A 19,495-nucleotide genomic window follows, 5' to 3' on the forward strand; every position below is an offset into this window, starting at 1 on the left:
GGACCAGAGCCTTCGTGTCTAATGAGCTGTAGTTATCCGCTGCCAGTGTCTATACCACACTGTGCTGAGATCATGTCAGATCTGTGGATTTACACGACTGTAACGAAGATCAGAATCTGGCCAAGCATTTTCCCAGCATCAGGAGCCTTTTAAGCAAATATGGCCGTTAGACATCTTTGAGCTGTTACAATGTGGCAGGTTTATGTCCTAACCTTTGAAGGCCATGAAGCAATGAATGCAAATTCCATTCCCTGTAAGCCCTCTGAAAACACAGTTGCTTTGTTTATTTATATTATGCTTCTAGGACAACTTCGCACGAGACAACAGATGACACAAAGGAGTCCCGGGCTGTATAAATATAGAATCATTTTATTTTGGTTAATAGATACAATACAATTTTCGACTACGTAAGAAAGCGGAGTTTTCAGTGCATACATTCTTCAGCCAGACAGGGACAGGGCACCCAGACATTCCATAGTGATTTGAGTAATACCATGGCACTTGCTTAGTTTATTTTCCTTAACTCCACAGTTATTGGGCTTTCCCAGCTTTCATTAACAGCTTTGACAGCTCAAGGTCTAAGAAAAAATGAATTGAATAAAAAGGCTGGGCTGGCTCTTGTGAAACAGGATTATCAGGCAGGCAAAGACACTCTTTGGTTCCTGCATTCCATGCTAGTCTTCGTGAGTAACCATATCTTTTAAGGCATCATATTTGGTTGGCATGCCAGTGAGCTCTTGCAGTCCAGCCAGGAACTGGGACTTTTTGTCCTTCTACACAATATGGAAACAACACTTGGTACAAACAAACCAGAACTGTGGTCGAACAAGGGAAATTCATACTTCCTCTCCTGTTCTCTCCTTCCAATTAATTTTAAGAAGAAGGCCCTGTGTTTGAGTTCAGAATTGCATCATCTCCTACAGATGCAGTGCTTTGTAGCATTCTATCTTGTTATGGACATTTTGCTGCTGATGTTTCATCAGAGGCATTTTATTCCATGGGATTGCCTAGTTGGGACTTGGGAGCTAGAAACCATTAATCAAGACCACACCCTTGTAATTGTATTAAAAGCCGATAACACTTCCCAGGTAAGACTGGATGTGACAAAACAGTGCCACTGCTGAAGATGAAATGTTATTGAGAAGATTTATGTCTTAAGCTTTTGACTAACTGGTTACAGAGTAAAGTGCCAGTGAACACTCTTCACAATACACAGGAAACAGAGAAGAAGTGATAAAGTGCCATGGCCTTTTGAAGGACTCCAGACAACTGCCCAACAGAGTTGCAAGAAAGAGCAGTGTTCACATTAGAAAGAGATCCAAACTGTGGTGTTTGGAGATATTTAGATTTGGATCTCAGTATGGATCCAAATTTAACAGGGGTCTAGATTTAATGTCCTCATTTGAGCCTACTACAGAGAAAGGCCTGAGACATGAGATTTTCATTTTGATTGGAGGTGCCCTAGAACTCAGGGGAGGGGGGAGATGGGTCCAGTGTCTGAGTTTGGGCCCTCCAGCTGGTTAAGATAAAGTGAAAGAGGCAAAGAGTGATCAAAGTGTCTGAAGGAGACAGGAGAGACAAACAGACTTCAGCTATAAATCCACCAAATTTTAGCTTGCTGGAGAAGCTGGGTATTTAAATACCCAGAAGAGAAGAAACATATTTTGTTCAGGGAGATGCTACCGGGACAGTTTCTGATAGAGATAAAAAAGCCACAGTCCCCAACTCTAGCCAATGTAGGAAGTCTTAGGATGGGAAAAGGTTAAAGTTAAAGGTGAAGAAAAAAAGACCTGTTTAGCTATCTAGTCAATCCCCAGCAAGTACAGGATACCTGGACAATATCAGACTGAAACCAGTTGTACACTTGATCTTAGCCAAAAGGCAGAGAAGAAGCTACTGGGAGAAGCCAGGAGGGAGGCTATACATGATCTGCACTTTCCATGAAATTAAGTGTTAAGATACATGGATAGTAAGGAAAAGGGGGAACCAGGGAATATAGATGTCAAGAAACACCAGAATAATAAGATGGTTGTGGACCCCAATGAGGTACCTTATCCTTGGCCTCTTATCTCATCCCAGGGTTCATCAGGGGAGATTCTTGCCCCTGAATGCTCAGAGTCCCTTTGCCTGATACTTTGGGGTTGCTAGGGAAAAACAGAAGGGGAAAACACCATAAAAAGCCCAACAGGTTTACACTGATTAATAACAGTTGTCAGCGAACTGAATCAGATTAGAAAGGCAGGTAGCCAACTGCCCCCTGGAGTCAAATAGGAATCCCTGAGAAGTCTGAAAAATCAAACATTACATCACTTAGCAATTTGGCCTCCTCTCTTCCTCCTGCCAGTAGATCAGCCTTGAGTTAGACTAGAACCTGTGAAAATACCTCCTTTTTACCTTGAGCTGCACTGCTGATACCTGCAGGAATGTTACAAGCCCATCAGAGTCCTCTCACTCCCTGTTTTCTAACTGAAGCTACGTAACAAAGGGAATAAAGGAGAGCCAAAGATGCTAACAGCCAAAAGGAGAGTGACTATAAACTGGAAATGGGAGAGTACTGTAAACCAAGCCTGGCCCGCAAGCATTAGTGAAATGTTTAGTAAAGATACTTAACTCTGTTACGTCAGGGGATCTCCATCTCTCTCTTGACTAAAATGTTACAAACATAATCATATAGAGGAATTGCTATATTTGCCTCTATTGGGTAAACTATATACACCAATGTAAGGAAAGAACAATAATTAAATTAAGGGAGGAGAGGAAAGTACAAACAAAATATTAGTAAATAAAATACAAGACACATACATGAATAATACTTGTCAGGTAATAGTTCAGCTGGTTGCATTTACCATGAAGAAGAAAAGAAACTTCCACTCAAATAAAAGTTGGAAACACATTTGTCCAAACCTTGGTCATTTTGCAGTTTTGTTCAGGACACTTCTTAAGTGCTTTGAGGCTGACATAAAGGAACCAAACCCTCCCACCCTCAGATAGGGATTAAGGGGTTGTCCTGGTTCTGATGAACTGGGCATCAGGCATGGCTAGCCCTAGATGTCTCCTGATCCTTGAATGACAGAGAGGTCCTCAATTTTTAGAGACCCATCCATGGAACCAGTGATTAAGATGGGTATAATTTTGCAGATCTCAAGGAGAGTGCCCAGGCCTGCATTTCTGTGTTCTCATGTGACATAAAAACAACTGTGATGGAGGTTGGCTAAAAGCCATAATAAGACTCTAGATGCAGTGCCCCCTTAAATAAAGGCACCTCCTTGGTTCCACTTAGAACACAACCCCTGCATCCCTTTGGTTTCATAAAAGCCTCTGCAAATTGTGTTCTGAAGAAAGGGGAAGGGGAAAGATGCTGAGTTTTCTTGGAAGCAGCTAATTAGCACAGCAGTGTTTCCAATTTTATTTTAAAAATGGAGAGCACATTTATATACTTGCAACTGTTATTTTTTCCCTAGGCCTCCTTATATTTAGAATTTGCAAGCAAAAGTTTTTTACACACTGTAATTTTCACAAGCTTAAGAGCAAGGTACAACAGCAAAAACTGTCTCACATTGACACTGTTAATGCTAGACCCAGCAGAGTTATATATTGGAGACATTTTTTCCATTTGTCTTGTGAATAAATTATCTGCAAACCAAGTGCTTTATTATTTGACCAGCTCTATAGATGGTCAATTTAATATTCACTGAACAGCTGATCAAAAGAGCTATTTGTCACTCTTTAGATAAATTATTCCCCAATAGGTTTCTCTCATTATTTGACCAGCTCTAGTTAACACATAGTTACTACAATACAAAGAAGTGCAAAAATGACAATAAAGCAATTACAGACCACAACTTCCCAGCAGGTCAACTAGGAACAAGGGGACTCATCCTTGTGAATTACTGCAGATCTCTTTTCTTAAATGGGAGCCTGCATGCTTTTTCCAGATTAATTCAGGAACTAAAGAGAACCGAGATTACAATCTGAGGATCCCCCATTTCAACTGTTTTACCATTCACAGGTAAGGGGGCGCTGGGCTTGGGATGTTTTGTTTGTTTTTTGTTTTCCCCTGTGATAATACCTGAGTCTTCTTTCATGCTTATTTCAATGTTATCAGGTCTACCTAGTAATTGGAAAATGATTCTAATGTTCTGAGAGCGTTTGGTCTGTTTTCACTATGCTGGAGGAGCTAGGGAAAGATGATCACATTGTTTGCCAGGTGCCTTTTCTTCTTTCGGTTTGTGATCATTTAAAAAGATCTGTCCTCTGAAGGAAAGAGGTAATTGCTAATGCCAGACCTGGGAAGGGAATGGAGGGGTTTCCTAGGCCTTGGAAAAATCCCCAGGGAGAAAATTAATGTAAAGCTCCTTTTCTCAGGTTATAATTTAGGAGGTTACAGGCATGACTGTCAATGAACATCTTTCTCAGCCTTGCTTTAGACTTGATATCCTAGATGCTTTACTCCTGCCTAAATTTTTAATGTCAGCTGAGATTACTTCACAGTGCATTCAATTACAAGGATTTACTTGCTTACTTGTGAGTTTGCTGCAAGGAGGAGATGGGTGTGCATGCTGGCAAACCTACAATTCTCCTGCTGTACATAGCATGTGGGGGGTGAGGGACAGGTCACTTTGAATTTCTCAGCTCTGTAGATCCATGATCCAGCCAGGCCTGACTGCAAAAAGCTTTGACTTACTCGCTTAGGGCATTACACACCACAGTAGCAAGGTGGTCAGGCTGCATGGGCCCCAGCAGTACAAACCTAAATGTCAGATTGCTCCTAGTGTGATATTGGTTGGTATTCCAAAAATCAAACTGTGTTTGGCATCAGCAGTGGAATCTAGGGGAAGTGCTTTCTATAAAGATATGTGTCAGAAGTTAAACAGAATAATTGTGTTAAACTGTTGGTGTCCCAATGGCATATGGCCTGCATTGTTGCACACACATACACACACGGGAAAATTTATTTATCTAAATTTATAAAGTCCTTATCCAAAGACCTAGGGTGCTGAACAATCATTATAAAATAATGCACTAAAATAAATTGTTGTTCCCACAAAGGAAACACCTGGGGAAATAGATGAGCTGTGTAGTGTGCCCAGAATGCAATCGAATCCAGGCTTTCTGCGGGTACTCAGAGTACCCATGCTCTGTGTATGTTATATGGTTTTAAGGACGGATCCTAGAAGATTTATAAACACCATTAGAATACCAACCATAAGTAAAATAATTTTGATATTTCAAATAGATTTTGGGAGGGACAATGAGATCCCCATGTTTTTAAAATAATGTACGGTTTCAAAATCCACATATCAGTGTTTGGGGCTGCAGTTCTTAATTGATCCCCGGACAGCATCTGAGCGTATAATCCTTGCAGGGTTTACGTATGGCCAGCAGAATCAATACTGTTTTCACACCTGACTTGATTTGATTCTCCGTGACTCTCGTATGCAATGAGCAAAAAGGGATTGAAATACCTTGCACATCTGCAATTGCCACTGAGCAATCCAGTGGGGGGAGTCCGGAGTGGGGGCAATTTTGGGCTGCAGCTCCTATTTTTGATTCTGGTATGTTAGCTAGATAAGCTGAGATATACCTTTTAAGGTAGCTGCTCTTTAAGGGTTTCCATTCATAGCAGGGACCCTGTCAGTTTCCTTCTCCTCTTTTTACCCTAGTCCTTTTAAACAGCCTGTACAAATGGTGGAGGCATGTGAGAATCCAGCATTGCTGAAAGAGGTGCAAAGATCGAACTGGGCTGATTACACTGGAGGGGCAGAATAGTGGATGACAGAGTTGTAGTCAGGAGGTGGGCTGTGGCATTCCAGGTTTGGATCCATGGGCAGGAGGACTGAGTCTTCCAGGGTGAAGTCCATGGTTTCCTCATCGATCTGTACTGCTGGCTGGTATTTCACAATCTCATGCTCTGATAACATGGATTCTTTGCTCTTGCTGACAGCTCGCTGCCTGTTTAAAACAAAGACAAACAATTTAATATTCAGATCCTTTCCTTATAAAGCTTTGCTCTTATCTGTCATTGGCCTAGTATCTGTCTTTCCAGGATCTCAAAATGCATTACTGAACAAATCCTCACAGCACCCCTGTCAGACATGTAACTATTATCCCCATTTTACAGATGGCGAGGGACTGAGTTTGTGACTTGCTCAAGGTCGCTCAGAGATTCAATAGCAGGGCTGGGAATAATACCTAGGAGTCCTTATACCCTGTCTCTTTCGCTCACCATGAACCACCCTGCAATGTACTGTATGTATCTTGGTTATAAATGCTCCTGTCATTGTTCTGACACCAGCTCAGGTACTGTGACATTTTGAAAGCAGAATCTTAAACTATGTTTTTTCTTTAAGTACAGTAAAAACTGGGATTAATGAATAATCCTTCGATTATAACAATGTGGAGAGCAAGAGTGCACTTTATATGCATTGTAGGGCAAATCTCTCTCACACACATACTTTGTAACCTTTTAAAACTACAGAACAGTCTTTCAGCTAAGTTGCATGATCCCAAACTGGTGTCCTGCAATTGGTGCTATTTGAGAGACCCTAGTTTGATTCCCAGCTACCTTCTTTTACTCTAGAGCAGTGGTTCTCAACCTATTAACCATACACATATGTGGCCCACAATGTGTTATGTGGGCTGTATGGCCCCGAGGATGTCACATGGGCCACAGTTCTGTGCTGATTGGGCTGCAAGCAGCCCCCGGGCCACAGGTTGAGAACCACTGCTTTAGGTGATGGTGTGGGGAAAGAAACAATTTATGTTGCTAAATAGCAACCCCTATTGGTAGAACTAGGAGAACTCCAAGGGGAGTGTGGACCAGTCTTCATCAGATGCCATCACATGGTGGCTTTGAAGAGAGGCCAACTGAACCCAAAAAAGGTAATTATATGCAACCTCATAAATAATATTTTGCTCATCTATAGCATCTTCCACCCGAGGAATTCAAAGCATCTCTGTGGAGGAGATTTGGATAATTCAGAGATGGTGGTGATAAAGATCCAGATCTGGAGGTGGTTCTCTGAACTTGTCCACTGTTGTTAGGACTGTATAACTAACTGATCTGAATCTCTTTGCAATAATCCATAATCGCAAACTGACTCTGATCAATGCATTGCTCATGTCTCACTTCAAAATGACTCCTAAACACGCTAGGGAGAGTATAAAATCAACCAATGCTATAGAGCTCAGACAGTAGGAGAATACATAGCATGTGTACAGGTAAATTCAGTAACTCCTCACTTAACGTTGTAGTTATGTTCCTGAAAAATGTGACTTTAAGCGAAACGATGTTAAGTGAATCCAATTTCCCCATAAGGATTAATGTAAACAGGGGGGGATTAGGTTCCAGGGAAATTTTATATATATATATACAGTATACATTTTAAACAAACAATTTAATACTGTTCACAGCTATGAGGATTGTGAAGCTTGGTTGAGGTGGAAAAGTCAGAGGGTGGAAGAGGGTGGGATATTTCCCAGGAATGCCTTACTGCTAAATGATGAACTAGCATTCAGCTGAGCCCTCAAGGGTTAACACATTGTTGTTAATGTAGCCTCACACTCTACAAGGCAGCACAAATGGAGGGAGGGGAGACAGCATGGCAGACAGAGACAGAGAGACACATCCTGTGTGTGTGTGTGTGTGTGTGTGTGTGTGTGTGTGTGTGAGAGAGAGATGCGCATTGCCCTTTTACATATGCTGACCGCACTCTAAATACATCGCCTTTTTAAGTAAATCAGCAAGTTGAAACAGCAGCTGCTGGCAGCAAGCTCCCTCCATCCTGAGCCCTGTCGTGTCCCCCTGACCTGCTCTATGGAGATGTGGTAAGCAGGGGGCAGGAGCAGAGGGTCGGGGGACCTCCTGACATTAGCACCCCTCTTCCCCACCCCCCCTGCACAGCAAGCAGGAGGCCCCCAGGAGCAGTTCCAAGGCAGAGGGCAGGAGCAGCACATGGCTGTGGGGGGAGGGACAGCTGAACTGCTGGCAATTGGTAACCTGCTGGGCAGCTGCTGCACAGGGAACTTAGAGGAATGGGGAGCTGATAGGGGGGCCACCAGCCCACCCTGGTTCCAAGCCCCCACCAGCTAGCTCCAACGGACTGCTCTTTCTGCAAGCAATGGACAAAGCAGGTGGCTGCCAAACAATGTTATAAGGGAGCATTGCGCAACTTTAAATGAGCATGTTCTTTAATTGATCAGCAACGTAACAACAAAACAATGTTAACCGGGACAACTTTAAGTGAGGAGTTACTGTAGCTACTTTCTAATGGCCTTGAAACAGAAACAGTTTTCAGAGAGGAGATCTGACTATTTATTATTATTTTATATATATTGCAATAATGCATAGTGAGCCCAGTCAAATTCCTGGGCCACGTAAGTGCTAGATACTATACAAACACAGAACAAGAAGAAAGACCCTGGCCCAAGGCTCTTACAATCCAAGTACAAGAGACAGGCCAACAGATACACACAACAAACAGAGGGAGTGCAAGGAAACAATGAGATAAAACTGGTAAGTATGAAAAGCTCTGCTCACTGCACACCAGCTGTTTAATCACTGGTGCATGTTTTTGTAGGCATCGTGGTAGAGGAAAATATTGCCCTCAGCATCATGAGTCAGCCTACCTCAGACCCAGCACTCCTTCCCATTTGCTAAACAGGGCATGGCTGATTGAAGGTGGAGGTATGACCCTGCTTTATAGAACCATAGAAATGTAGGGCTTGAAGGGACATGAAGAGGTTGAGGCAGGATTAAGTCAACCTAGACCATCCCTGACAGGTGTTTGTCCAACCTGTTCTTAAAAACCTCTGATGATGGGGCTTCTACAACCTCCTTTGCAAGTCTATTCCAGAACGTAACAATTCTAGTTAGAAAGTTTTTCCTAATATCTAACCTAAATCTATCTCCCTTGCTGCAGATTAAACCTATTACTTCTTGACCTACCTTCAGTGAACATGGAGAATAATTGATGACCATCCTCTTTATAACAACCCTTAACATATTTGGAGACTGTTCTCAGGTCCTCTTATGTCTTCTTTTCTTAAGACTAAACATGCCGACTTTTTTAACCTTTCCTCACAGGTCAGGTTTCCTAAGCCTTTTATAATTTTTGTTGCTCTCCTCTGGACTTGTTCCAATTTGTCCACAGCTTTCTTAAAGTGTGGCACCCAGAACGGGACAAAGTACTCCTGCTGAGGCCTCACCAGTGCCAGGTAGAGTGGAACAATTACTGCCTGTCTCACATACAGTTTTCCTGTCAGTACACTCCAGTATGATATTAGCCTTTTTTGCAACTGCATCACCTTGTTGGCTCACATTCAACCTTTTCCGCAGTTGAGCAGATTTCACCACTGTTTTTCCGCTTAAGTCTTTATGTTTTAGAACACTTGGTTGAAAAGCAGATCAGCAGGAGATTCAGTTGGTCCAATGATTAGGTCACTAGAGGAGGATTTGGGAGACCTGGGTTTAAGTCCCTGTTGTGCCCAACATTTTCTGTGTGACATTGAGTTCAGTTCCCCATCTAGTAAAAATTGAGATAATTGTACTTCCATGCTTCACAGGCTGAATTCATTAAAACTTGTAAGGTCTGTTCATGTACTATGGTAATGGAGACTATTCAAATATCTAAGATAGCTAGACCCAGCCCAGACTTAACAAGGAGGTTGCTCCTGGCGACAGCAGACTCATCATATTCCTATTTTTCATTTCCTGTTCTCATTCTTCCTGTGCGTTTGTCGCCTTCCCTCACTGGTTTCAGTACAGAGTGGGAAAATGTCTTTTTTTTCCAGAAAGGGAGCTAATGTCTCTCAATAAGTTCTGGTATGATAACCTTAGACGATTGGTCTCTTGCCTTGGAATCCTGGGCCTGGAATTGAAGTTCGCTGCGAGCTGCAGATGTCACCAGCCTGGCTAGTAGAATTAGTGTTGGTGTTTTCATTGTAAATGTTAATTGTTCTGGAGAAGTGGAGGCAGGCATGTCTGGTGTATTGTATTGGCTCAGGTAATGTATTGTCTTATGTGTATGTGCACCAGCCAGTTTATAATGGTCACTTTTGAGTCATTCAGTCCTATAATTCTCCATTGTTTGGGGAGTTTGGGGGGGGGGGTGTTGGATGATACTTTGCATATGCCAATCTATGAAGGGATTCATTCTAAGTCAGTAGCGCTTGAGATGTTGAGCCAAATTCAGCCATCATATGAACAGGTGGGGGGAGGGATAGCTCAGTGGTTTGAGCATTGGCCTGCTAAAGCCAGGGTTGTTAGTTCAATCCTGGAGAGGACCACTTAGGGATCTGGGGCAAAATCAGTACTTGGTCCTGCTGGTGAAGGCAGGGGGCTGGACTTGATGACCTTTCAAGGTCCCTTCCAGCTCTGAGATAAATATATGGAGGTGCAACTGCCTTCGACTTCAATGGGAGATGCGCCATTTTACAGCAGGGCCTATTTTGGTCCAATGTGGTTGCCCTCCCCAAAATGTCAGTACCTCCTGCTCAAACCCAAGACAGGAAAATGAAACCATGATTCCTGCACGTTGATGCAGAAATATAACCACTAGGATGCTTCTTGCATCTCTTCAATAAACTCCAGTCCTGAGACTTCCAGGGTACAGAGAAGTAAACTGTGCAGGCAAACTCCGCTGTGCTAGCCTCTTACATCTGGACTAGGAGTTGAACCCAAATTCCTTGCATGGCAACGCAGATCACTATTCACTAGGTTGCCTCTCGTGACTGAAATAAGCTATAACCCTGAGACTACCAGCAATGTGACAGTCTTTTCTTATCAAAATCTAAATTCTCTTCTTTCTCATTGTCCAGAGGAAAACACCAGTGGGAATTTCTTCAAAATGCCATACACTTGGCAGCTTTTCCATCCCCTCTCGTTAGATAGATTCTCCCTCTGGAATAAGCAGCAGAACTGTCTCTCTGCTCTACTGTTTATTTATGTACTTTTCTTTTATTACCTAGCCCTGTTGACTCTTGTCAGCTGACTCCACAGACATTCTGGCTTTTAATTTGCCAGGTATTAAAGTTGTCAGTGGAGACAAGGAGAAGCACGAAAGTATCTGTTTAACTTGGCCCTGGGCCTGTGTGCCTTGGAGTGCCAGATAAAAGAAATTTTATTAGGGTTTAGTTTGGCCACACAATGAGAAACTTTCAGACCCTTGTTGGCTTCCACCAAGTGGTCTCCTTGTGTTTCTGTCCCCTCTAGGGCAGGGGACTGCTCTGGGAATGGCTCTGTCTGTCACCTAAATCACACTGATGTTTGAAGAGAGACTTAAACAGTGACATTTAATATTTGCTCCCAAGCCAGAGAGATGATGAGTCTGATCCGAAGTGAGTTCTGTGATTAACTGTCTATGGCAAATTGAAATGCAATTAACTTTCAAAAATGTTCCTTTCATGCAAAATGTATGTCCTAAATTATAAAAATCCAGAGGTCTTTACATTTTACCTTTTAATGCTCTAGAATGAAATGTCAGTAAATATAGTCTTTTCTTGCTCAGCAGCAGGGAAACGTACATATGCTTGGAATATATATTGTAGTGGTAGGCTGCAGCTTCCTTGTTCTGACTGTCCTTGAAATCTCATTCGCTACATAGAAACTGCCACATAGGATCAGACAGTTGGTCCATCTAGTCTGGCATCCTGCCTCCAGCAGTGGCCAGTACCCAACGCTTCAGAGGAAAGCAAAACCCCTCTTATAATTACACTTCTAGTCAATTGTGCAATGTTGCATACGAGGGAAAAATCCTTCCTGTGCCACATAGGTGAATAGTTTAAGGCCCAAAGCATGATGAGATTTAATTACCCATAGTATTACGTAGGTACAAATGTTAATAATGACCTAATCCTGTTAAAATCCAGCCACAGTATTTACCTCAGTGAATTCCACAGGTTGACCTTCTGCTGCCTAAAGAAGTATTTTCCTTTATTGATTCTGCCTTCACTAACCTTTACTTTTAAATTACCTCTTCTCATATGAAAGGAAAGAGTAGAAAGAAGGGACTAGTTAGTTTTCACTATGCCCTTCATAATGCTGAATGTCTCAATCAAGTCCAGGGGATTATATGTGTGGGGAGAGTGAGTTTCACCTAAAATACATTTTGAAATTGGCCCAAGACAGTAACATCTTATACAGGGACCAATGCAAAAATTCTTGAATTTGTGCTTGCAGGAATTTGTAACATTTTGGGGGGTGGGGTGGCGGGAAATCTGAATATTGCAATTTCCACACTCAAAACACGAAAAATGCCACTTTTGTCAGGTGCAAGTTTGTATTCAGTGCTAGCTGGGGAAACTCCTGCTTCACACCGACGTGATACACTTGTGAGACTGTGCCTACCTCACATTACACACTCAGTTCTGGGCTCCTCTGCACCAGGAAGATGGCCACAAACTGGAGAGGTTTAAGTGTAGAGAAACAGAAATGATTAAACAAAGAGTCCTGTGACACCTTATAGACTAACAGATGTATTGGAGCATAAGCTTTCGTGGGTGAATACCCACTTTGTCAGATGCAAGCTTACGCTCCAACACATCTGTTAGTCTATAAGGTGCCACAGGACTCTGTGGCTTTTTACAGATCCAGACTAACACGGCTACCCCTCTGAGAAATGATTAAGGCACTGGAGGAACTAACTTATGAAGGAAGATTAGAAGAAAGCAAATATATAGTTTGGCTAACGGGGGACATGCTAATCACCTAGAAGTCTTTGCCTTCAGGCTTTCTTTCTACAGTGCCCATACCTGGTGCCTAAGCTCTCTTTGTAAATTGTAAATACCAACAGAAGGAGCTGATAGGTTTGGACCAAGTATGTATAATTACGGGCATGTCTACTCTATTATTAGAAACTTGTCAGAAGACTTGTGTCCTGTCCCAATTATAATAGGGTTAAAATTTGTAGAGAGGATGGGAGCTTAACGGCGTTAATACTAGGTCATATGACTTGATAAAAGACTTGGACAAGTCCAGTTTAGCTTGGTAATGTGACATGGTTAAAATATGGTTAGGTCCCTCCACACTACAGATTTTTACTGTAATCTATCTGGGTTTCCTGGCATGGTGAAGACGGGCCTTGAAAGTAGTGGGATGAAACGAAGCAAAGGAAAATTTAAGTTGAATATTAGGAAATGTTTCCTAACAGTGAATGTATTAGGTTGGGCAGGGAGGCGGGGGAGGCTGTGAAGAATATACCATAGGGTACAGTCTTGCATTAGCTACAGGGAAGTGGACTAGATGACTTCATAGGTCTCTTCCATCTCACTCTTCTGTGAACCATTGATTCTGGCTTGAAGGTAAATAACTATTAAAACACCCCAAGAACTGGAAGCCCGTTACTGGGGCTGTTTATTTTTCCGTAAGAGGGAGCCAGTTTCTAATGGCCTAAAGCTCAGTGAGGAATGCATGAGTGATGACTGTAAGAGTATTTCTTAGGGGCAGGAGACAACAGAGCTCTAAATAAGTGGGGACTCCCCGGGCTTGAGGTAGAACACTCCTTCCCAGTGCTGTGGAGCTGCTCACATTGCTCTACCCAAACACCTAGTCTTAACCCGGTAGGCCTCTGTGGCCCTTAAAAATCCTGACTGTGATCAGAGGCCTTGTTCAAGGAAAGATGGGCAACTGAGCTGTGCAGTGGCAAGTCCACCAATTTATGCCTGATGCTTACATCTTGTAATAATAATGAGAAGTGAACTCTAGAGCCTCCTGATAGCTTTTATAGGGACTTATGGAGACACTTTTCCAGAGTAATAGTAGGTATTATTTCATTGAAAAAATACCAGAGGCTTTAATCACTAAGGTTGTTTTTTCTCTAATAGTTGTGAGTCTGATTCAGAATTTGCTTTGATGAATCTGCAGTGAGTACTGTGCAGTAGAAATCCAATACTGCTTTCCTTCTGGCAGGATCAATATCTCACTGGTCAAGTGGCAGAGGAACTTGAAGGGTTACGGTCAAAAATTCATTCTTTTGAAACATTCATAAGGTACCTATCTATAGGCTGGACAATAACCAAATGCAAAACAAAGCTAACAGGAAGCCACAAAAGGACCAATTCACCACTGGAATAAGTGATTGCAGCTGTTTTGGCGTCAGTGGAGTTGTACCTGATTATGCCAGTGATGAATTTGGCCCAACCATTTCAAATATACAGCCAACCCAAATGAAAGGTTCTGGCACGGATTCCCCCACACCCAAGATGGTCAATTCCCACTGAACACAAGGAATAGAGGGCTGAGAGGCAGTGCAGCATGCCATAATGAGCACAGGAACTAAGAATACCTTAGTTCTAGGGACTCTTGCCACTGCATCACTGTGTGACCTTGGACAAGTTACTTAAGCCAAAATTTCATTGATTCTGAGTGCTGAAAATTTTGGATAGTCCTAGTCTGGGTCCTTGTGCTAGGTGCTGTACAAACATAGAGATAGGTATAGTCACTGCCCCCAAGAACATATGTACTAGTAACTAAAAGAAAAGTCTTCAGCTGTAATCATATACATCAGCCTGGAACAACCTTATCTCCCACCTCTATTCACCTGAAAACAGGATGTAGCAATAGGAATTCTGACCGACCCTTCTGAGCCACTTTCTCTGGGTGAGTGGTGACCGCAGAGCATGGAAGATCCCAGGGCTGTATATGAAAACCTTAGTTGTGTAGCTGTCTTTCTAAAGCTACATCTACACTGCAAGTTATGGGTGTGATTCCCAGGTCAGGTAGCCATACTCGACGAGAGCTGAGTATATATTATAGTGTAGCCATGGTAGCATGGGTGACAGCAGGGGTGTCTTAGCCATGCCGACTATGTACCCACAGGGTTCGGGAGGGTTTGTCCTCAGCCCAGCTAAGCTGTGCTGCTGCCGCCTGTGCTACCAAGGCTACACGACTATTCATACTCAAGCTAGTTCTCACTGAGCTAGTGTGACTGTCTACGTGAGCTGGGAATCACATCCCTAGCCTGTAGTGTAGATGTGGCATAAGGGTCACCTTTTCCTACAGTCTTTCCCTAGACACATCATATCTGAACAGGAACGCCAGATGCTGCCAAGCGCGATTGTTTGGTTTGAATCCTGTGCACTGAGATTGCCTTAGACCTAGTCCGGCTCGGGCAAAGGCACAGCCCTCAGCGCCATGAGCTGGATGCTGCCTCTCGGCGCCTGCAGCACATCAGCTGAGACCCAGTCGGGCGGTGTCAGGGTGCTCAGCCAAGATTAGCCTGAATAATTGTTTCAGAGCAACTGAGCATAATTAGATCAGACAAAAAAAAAAAAAAAACCCAAACAAACCCCACACCCAGGCAAAAGCCAAGCCTGCTATAGATCTTAATAATAACTTGATTAAAGAGTCTCCAAGAGGATTTTAAAGCAGTGCTTGGTGCTGGCACGTTAATGTTACAAGATGAAACCTGACACTCTATCCTCATCGTTATATCCCACACTTCCTCGAATGCTGATTTAGATGCAGTCCCTCTTTTGCTCTCATAAAGCCAACGTAAAATGCTTCTGACTTCAGAAATAGTTATTACTTGTCTAACAGGATTCCCAGGCCCAAGGTATCAGATTCAGCCTCAGTAAACTCTTGACACCAGCAAGTAGTGTTGCCAACTTTTCAACTTGACGGAGCAAGCGAATGCAAGACAAATAAACAGTGAGATTTCGGCGAAAAATAATAAACGCAGCCACCCTGGTTTAGAAAACATGCTAAGCCTTTGAAAGCTTGTGGGTAAGAAGAGGATGACTGTTTGAAATGGGTCCAGGGTAAATGTTTTTGATAGAGAGAGATACACAATTAACAAGGGTGACATTATCTCCCCTGCTAAACTAACACTCTTCTCTGACCTCTCCAAGCCATTTGGAGAATCTTACAAGTGCTTCTCAGGGATGTTTTTCAAGTTACGGGCGTGTGAGATCAAGGGATGACATGTCCTGAAATGAAAGGACGCCAAGACCTTCCATAATTAATATCTAAATGAATGTATCACTTGGGCCACAGAGATTCTGTAAGATGGTTTAAAAAAAAAGAGTCTGGCAAAAGGGTCTTCTCAGCTGGGGTGAACTGAATGGAAAAACAGGCCAAGGACAAACACTCCTCTGTCTGCCATGAGACTGCTGAGAATGAGGTGGGGATGGATGCTGCTTGCTGCAGGCCTTGGCTCTAGGTTAGATTTCTATTCAAATGCCCATGTGTGGACTGGCTGGCACAGGAAGTACCTGGTGTACAGTTCTGAATAGAATACCAAAAAAGATATGGATTTAGAAGCCCAGATTTCCAGCGTGGAGATATTTAATTAGAGCATATATTAAATGAAGTCAATGGAATTAAACCAATTGACACTAATGCAGGACCTGGTCCCATGTCCAGTTCAGAAGTTTTATTTGAGGCTTGAACCTCTACAGAGCTGGGCTGGAAATCTCCCAAGAACAAACTCACTCCTGGGGTATCTAGTGTGTCTGCTTCTGAATGGCAATGCCATTAGAGAGCAGCCTGGCATGTGAGAATTTGGTGCTTCTGATGCCTGCTGAAAACCTGAAGGGGCAGGAAAGAAAAATCCACCAGCTACTCATCTGAACACTTCTGAATCTCAGAAACAAAAAAGTTTCATTCAGACATAATTCTAAAAAATGGGCAAATATCATCAGGGGAGGGAAGGTGTTTTATCTGAATCAGTGCACCCACCCCTAGTGTGCATGTTGACAAAGAACTTTGTGAGGATGCCTGCTGTCCCCTTTTAGGTACAATACTGGGTCCTTAATTCTCCCACCGTCCTGCAGAATGAATTCTGCTGAACACACTGAGTTCCTTTCCTGCAGGACAAGTGGAATTTGAAAGCTTACATCAGTTCAGCAAGGATAACATAAGCCTGCTCTGTAACTTTTATCACATACCACAGACTGAGTCTACTCCCCCAAACGATAACTGGGAATTCATGGAGCGGAAGTGTGAAAAGCCAAGGCAAGCTTCCGTCATCCTTCCTCTCTGTCTGTCAGGAGCAAGTCAGTAGCCCCTCTCAAGTACTGACTGTTGCTCTCTGACTGTGCACATTCTGAAATGAGCCTGCTAACGCTATATAGAAGCAGTGCAAACTTCTCCCAATATACCACACCTCACAAAGAAGGTCAACTGTGTTCTGTGGGGAATTGTAGAAAATACCATTGTGGAAAAGCCGTGTTGAATTTAACAGGGAGAAGCCGAGTCAATAGGGTTCTAGCTGTCTTAGATACTACGGTGATAGGTCTTACAGAAAACTTCAAGCAGTTTGGTTGAAATTTATTGTAAATTCCTAACTAACTGAACAGAGAATGAGATCCTTCCCATAGATTCTTTTGAAGAACTGTGTAGCAGAAATACTATTCTCTATGTTTGCCACTTGCACCAAATTTGTGGGTCTTACAGGTTAGACCCTGAAACAAGCCAACTTTATTTGGAAGTCTGACCCCTCTTTGAATATGATGATTCAAAAGCATGAGGCAGCTTCTCCTTTGGAAAAAGAGTTAATTTGTGTGGTGGTGCATCCTGCACTGAGGTTGATGAAATTGGTTTTAGTGCTTTATCAGACTAATTAATGTTCACACTGTGTGCAGAGAAACACATGTATGAAACCCATCTAGAGGAACAGCCTTCCTTTCAGAAGTCTGGGATTGTGTTTTATATGCAAACTGGTACCTCTTTTCTCTATGCTGTGACCAAAACTGAATTGTGCCTCTTCATTTTGAAATGTATTAACCATCCTCTTTCTGTTGTAATCATGAAGCCCAGAGCTGCTGGTGCTGCAGACTAACAGTGTTCCATTTGGAATCAGAAACTTTTTTTTTTGTTTTTACAACTTTTTCTGGACAGGACCCTGACTCCAAAGAAATGTTGCCAAAGTACTCACGCTAGAGCCATAATCCCATAAGGCCAGGAGCGGATTTCCAGCCTCTTCAGGCTTTTCATCTCATCAGATGTCAGCACCATCCCGCTATCCGACTCGCTCTCCTGTACAGCGAAAGGAACAGGACATCAGTAACATGGTAACTGAAAAGGACAGCGCTGCCGCTCTCTTGGATTTACAGCAAGGGGGAAAAAGCGTGATGGAGAATTTGTACTGGGCAACAATTAAAGCCACCAGAGAAGGAAGAGCAAAGGGGCCAGTTCAAACACCAAGTTCCAGCTGGAGTCTATCCTTCTCTCAAATACTCTTCTGAAGCATTTTTTGTGTTGTGATAGGGGCCAGACTCTCAGTCCTACAGGCTGAATTCCCTCATTTGTCCACAGAGCAGGTAAAGCCCAGGCAGGAGCAGTGCAAGGTTCCCTCATCCCTGGAGAGGCCATCACTAGGTAGGGTGAAAAATCAGGACAGGGAGTGGGGAGTAATAGGCACCTATATAAGACAAAGACCCAAATATAGGGACTGTCCCTAAAAAAGGTGGGCTTGAGGCTCCAAGGCCAGTTCAGTTACTGGCCTCTCAGTACTGCCAACAAAGAAGCCATTTGTAGTGGTGATTATTATTATTTTTTTTTTAGGTACACACTAGTGTACTAGGAGCTGGAGTGAGACCTACCAACTCATTCCACACACAGCACCAAAGAGTCTTCAGATGGGCATTTGCCAAGGCAGGTTGGACTCAAATCAATAACCTACAGTGCTAACGATCTGTATTATGGCCCCCATTCAGCAAAAGCACTGGCACACGTACTTTAAAAACTCACCTCTATGCACAAAAGCACTTAAAAACACACACAACTTTCAGCTCTTCCATAACGCTCACTGATTTGGAAGTTAAGCCCAGGTTTGTGTGCTTTTCTAAATTGGGGCCTTTGTTACCATTCCGTTTAGCCATCTGGGCCCCTTGGTACTTTTTATTTAGTTTTTAAAAATTTGCCTTGTTTTTATGGAGTTAAAAATGTTATTGATCATTTTTCAAAAGGCCATAAAATGCAATGATATGCACAGTGCTCAAATAATGTATACAGACAGAAAGACATTAATAGTGAGGGAAGACTGTGTCAAATAAAAGAAAGCAAACATAACTGATGATTCTTCTCTCTTATTTTGGTTTTCTGGTATTTTAAAGAGAAATTCTACATACACATCACAACAAGAAGCTTTTTACCATTTTAAACTTGAAATCTGTTATTAATGATGTAGGGGTACCTTCTAGATTGTGGAGCTGAAATCTGAATGAAGGTTTATAAAGTGCACATCCATTTATAGGTCTCCTGAGTTAAACACTATCTTAAATATCTTCTAGAATTGCTCTCCCTATTAGAAACACTTCTTACTGAACTAAAGAAAACATAAGTGTGGTACCAGATTAGACCACACAAACTCCTTGCAAGGAATATGGCACAGTAAACATATCTTGCAGGGCTCCTTCTTTGTACTCAAGTGGACAATAAAAAATCTTTCATCTGTCCTGCAGAGTTGTGAAGTTTAGGTCTAAAAGATAAAGTGGTGTTAAAATAAAAGGGAGGAGGCTCTGATTCAAAAGCTATGATTGTTAATTATTATTAATT

At 42.6% G+C, this 19,495-nt stretch overlaps 1 protein-coding gene across 2 annotated transcripts in view; it reads right to left on the reverse strand.

Moving 5' to 3' along the window:
- Positions 1–348: 348 nt before the first annotated feature.
- The window catches only part of LOC117882473 (vascular endothelial growth factor receptor kdr-like), a 183,285-nt gene continuing 164,138 nt past the window's right edge, over positions 349–19,495 (reverse strand). For both annotated transcript variants that reach the window (XM_034780741.1, XM_034780742.1), the window contains exons 29-30: positions 17,874–17,974; positions 349–5,952 (exon numbers count right to left, since the gene is read on the reverse strand). In XM_034780741.1, coding sequence (XP_034636632.1) covers positions 5,748–5,952; positions 17,874–17,974 — 306 coding nt within the window. In that variant the 3' untranslated portion in view covers positions 349–5,747. The remainder of the gene's footprint in view (positions 5,953–17,873; positions 17,975–19,495) is intronic.

The sequence above is a fragment of the Trachemys scripta genome, chromosome 9 (assembly GCF_013100865.1).
Source record: "Trachemys scripta elegans isolate TJP31775 chromosome 9, CAS_Tse_1.0, whole genome shotgun sequence".
In the NCBI taxonomy this organism is placed as follows: domain Eukaryota; kingdom Metazoa; phylum Chordata; order Testudines; family Emydidae; genus Trachemys; species Trachemys scripta.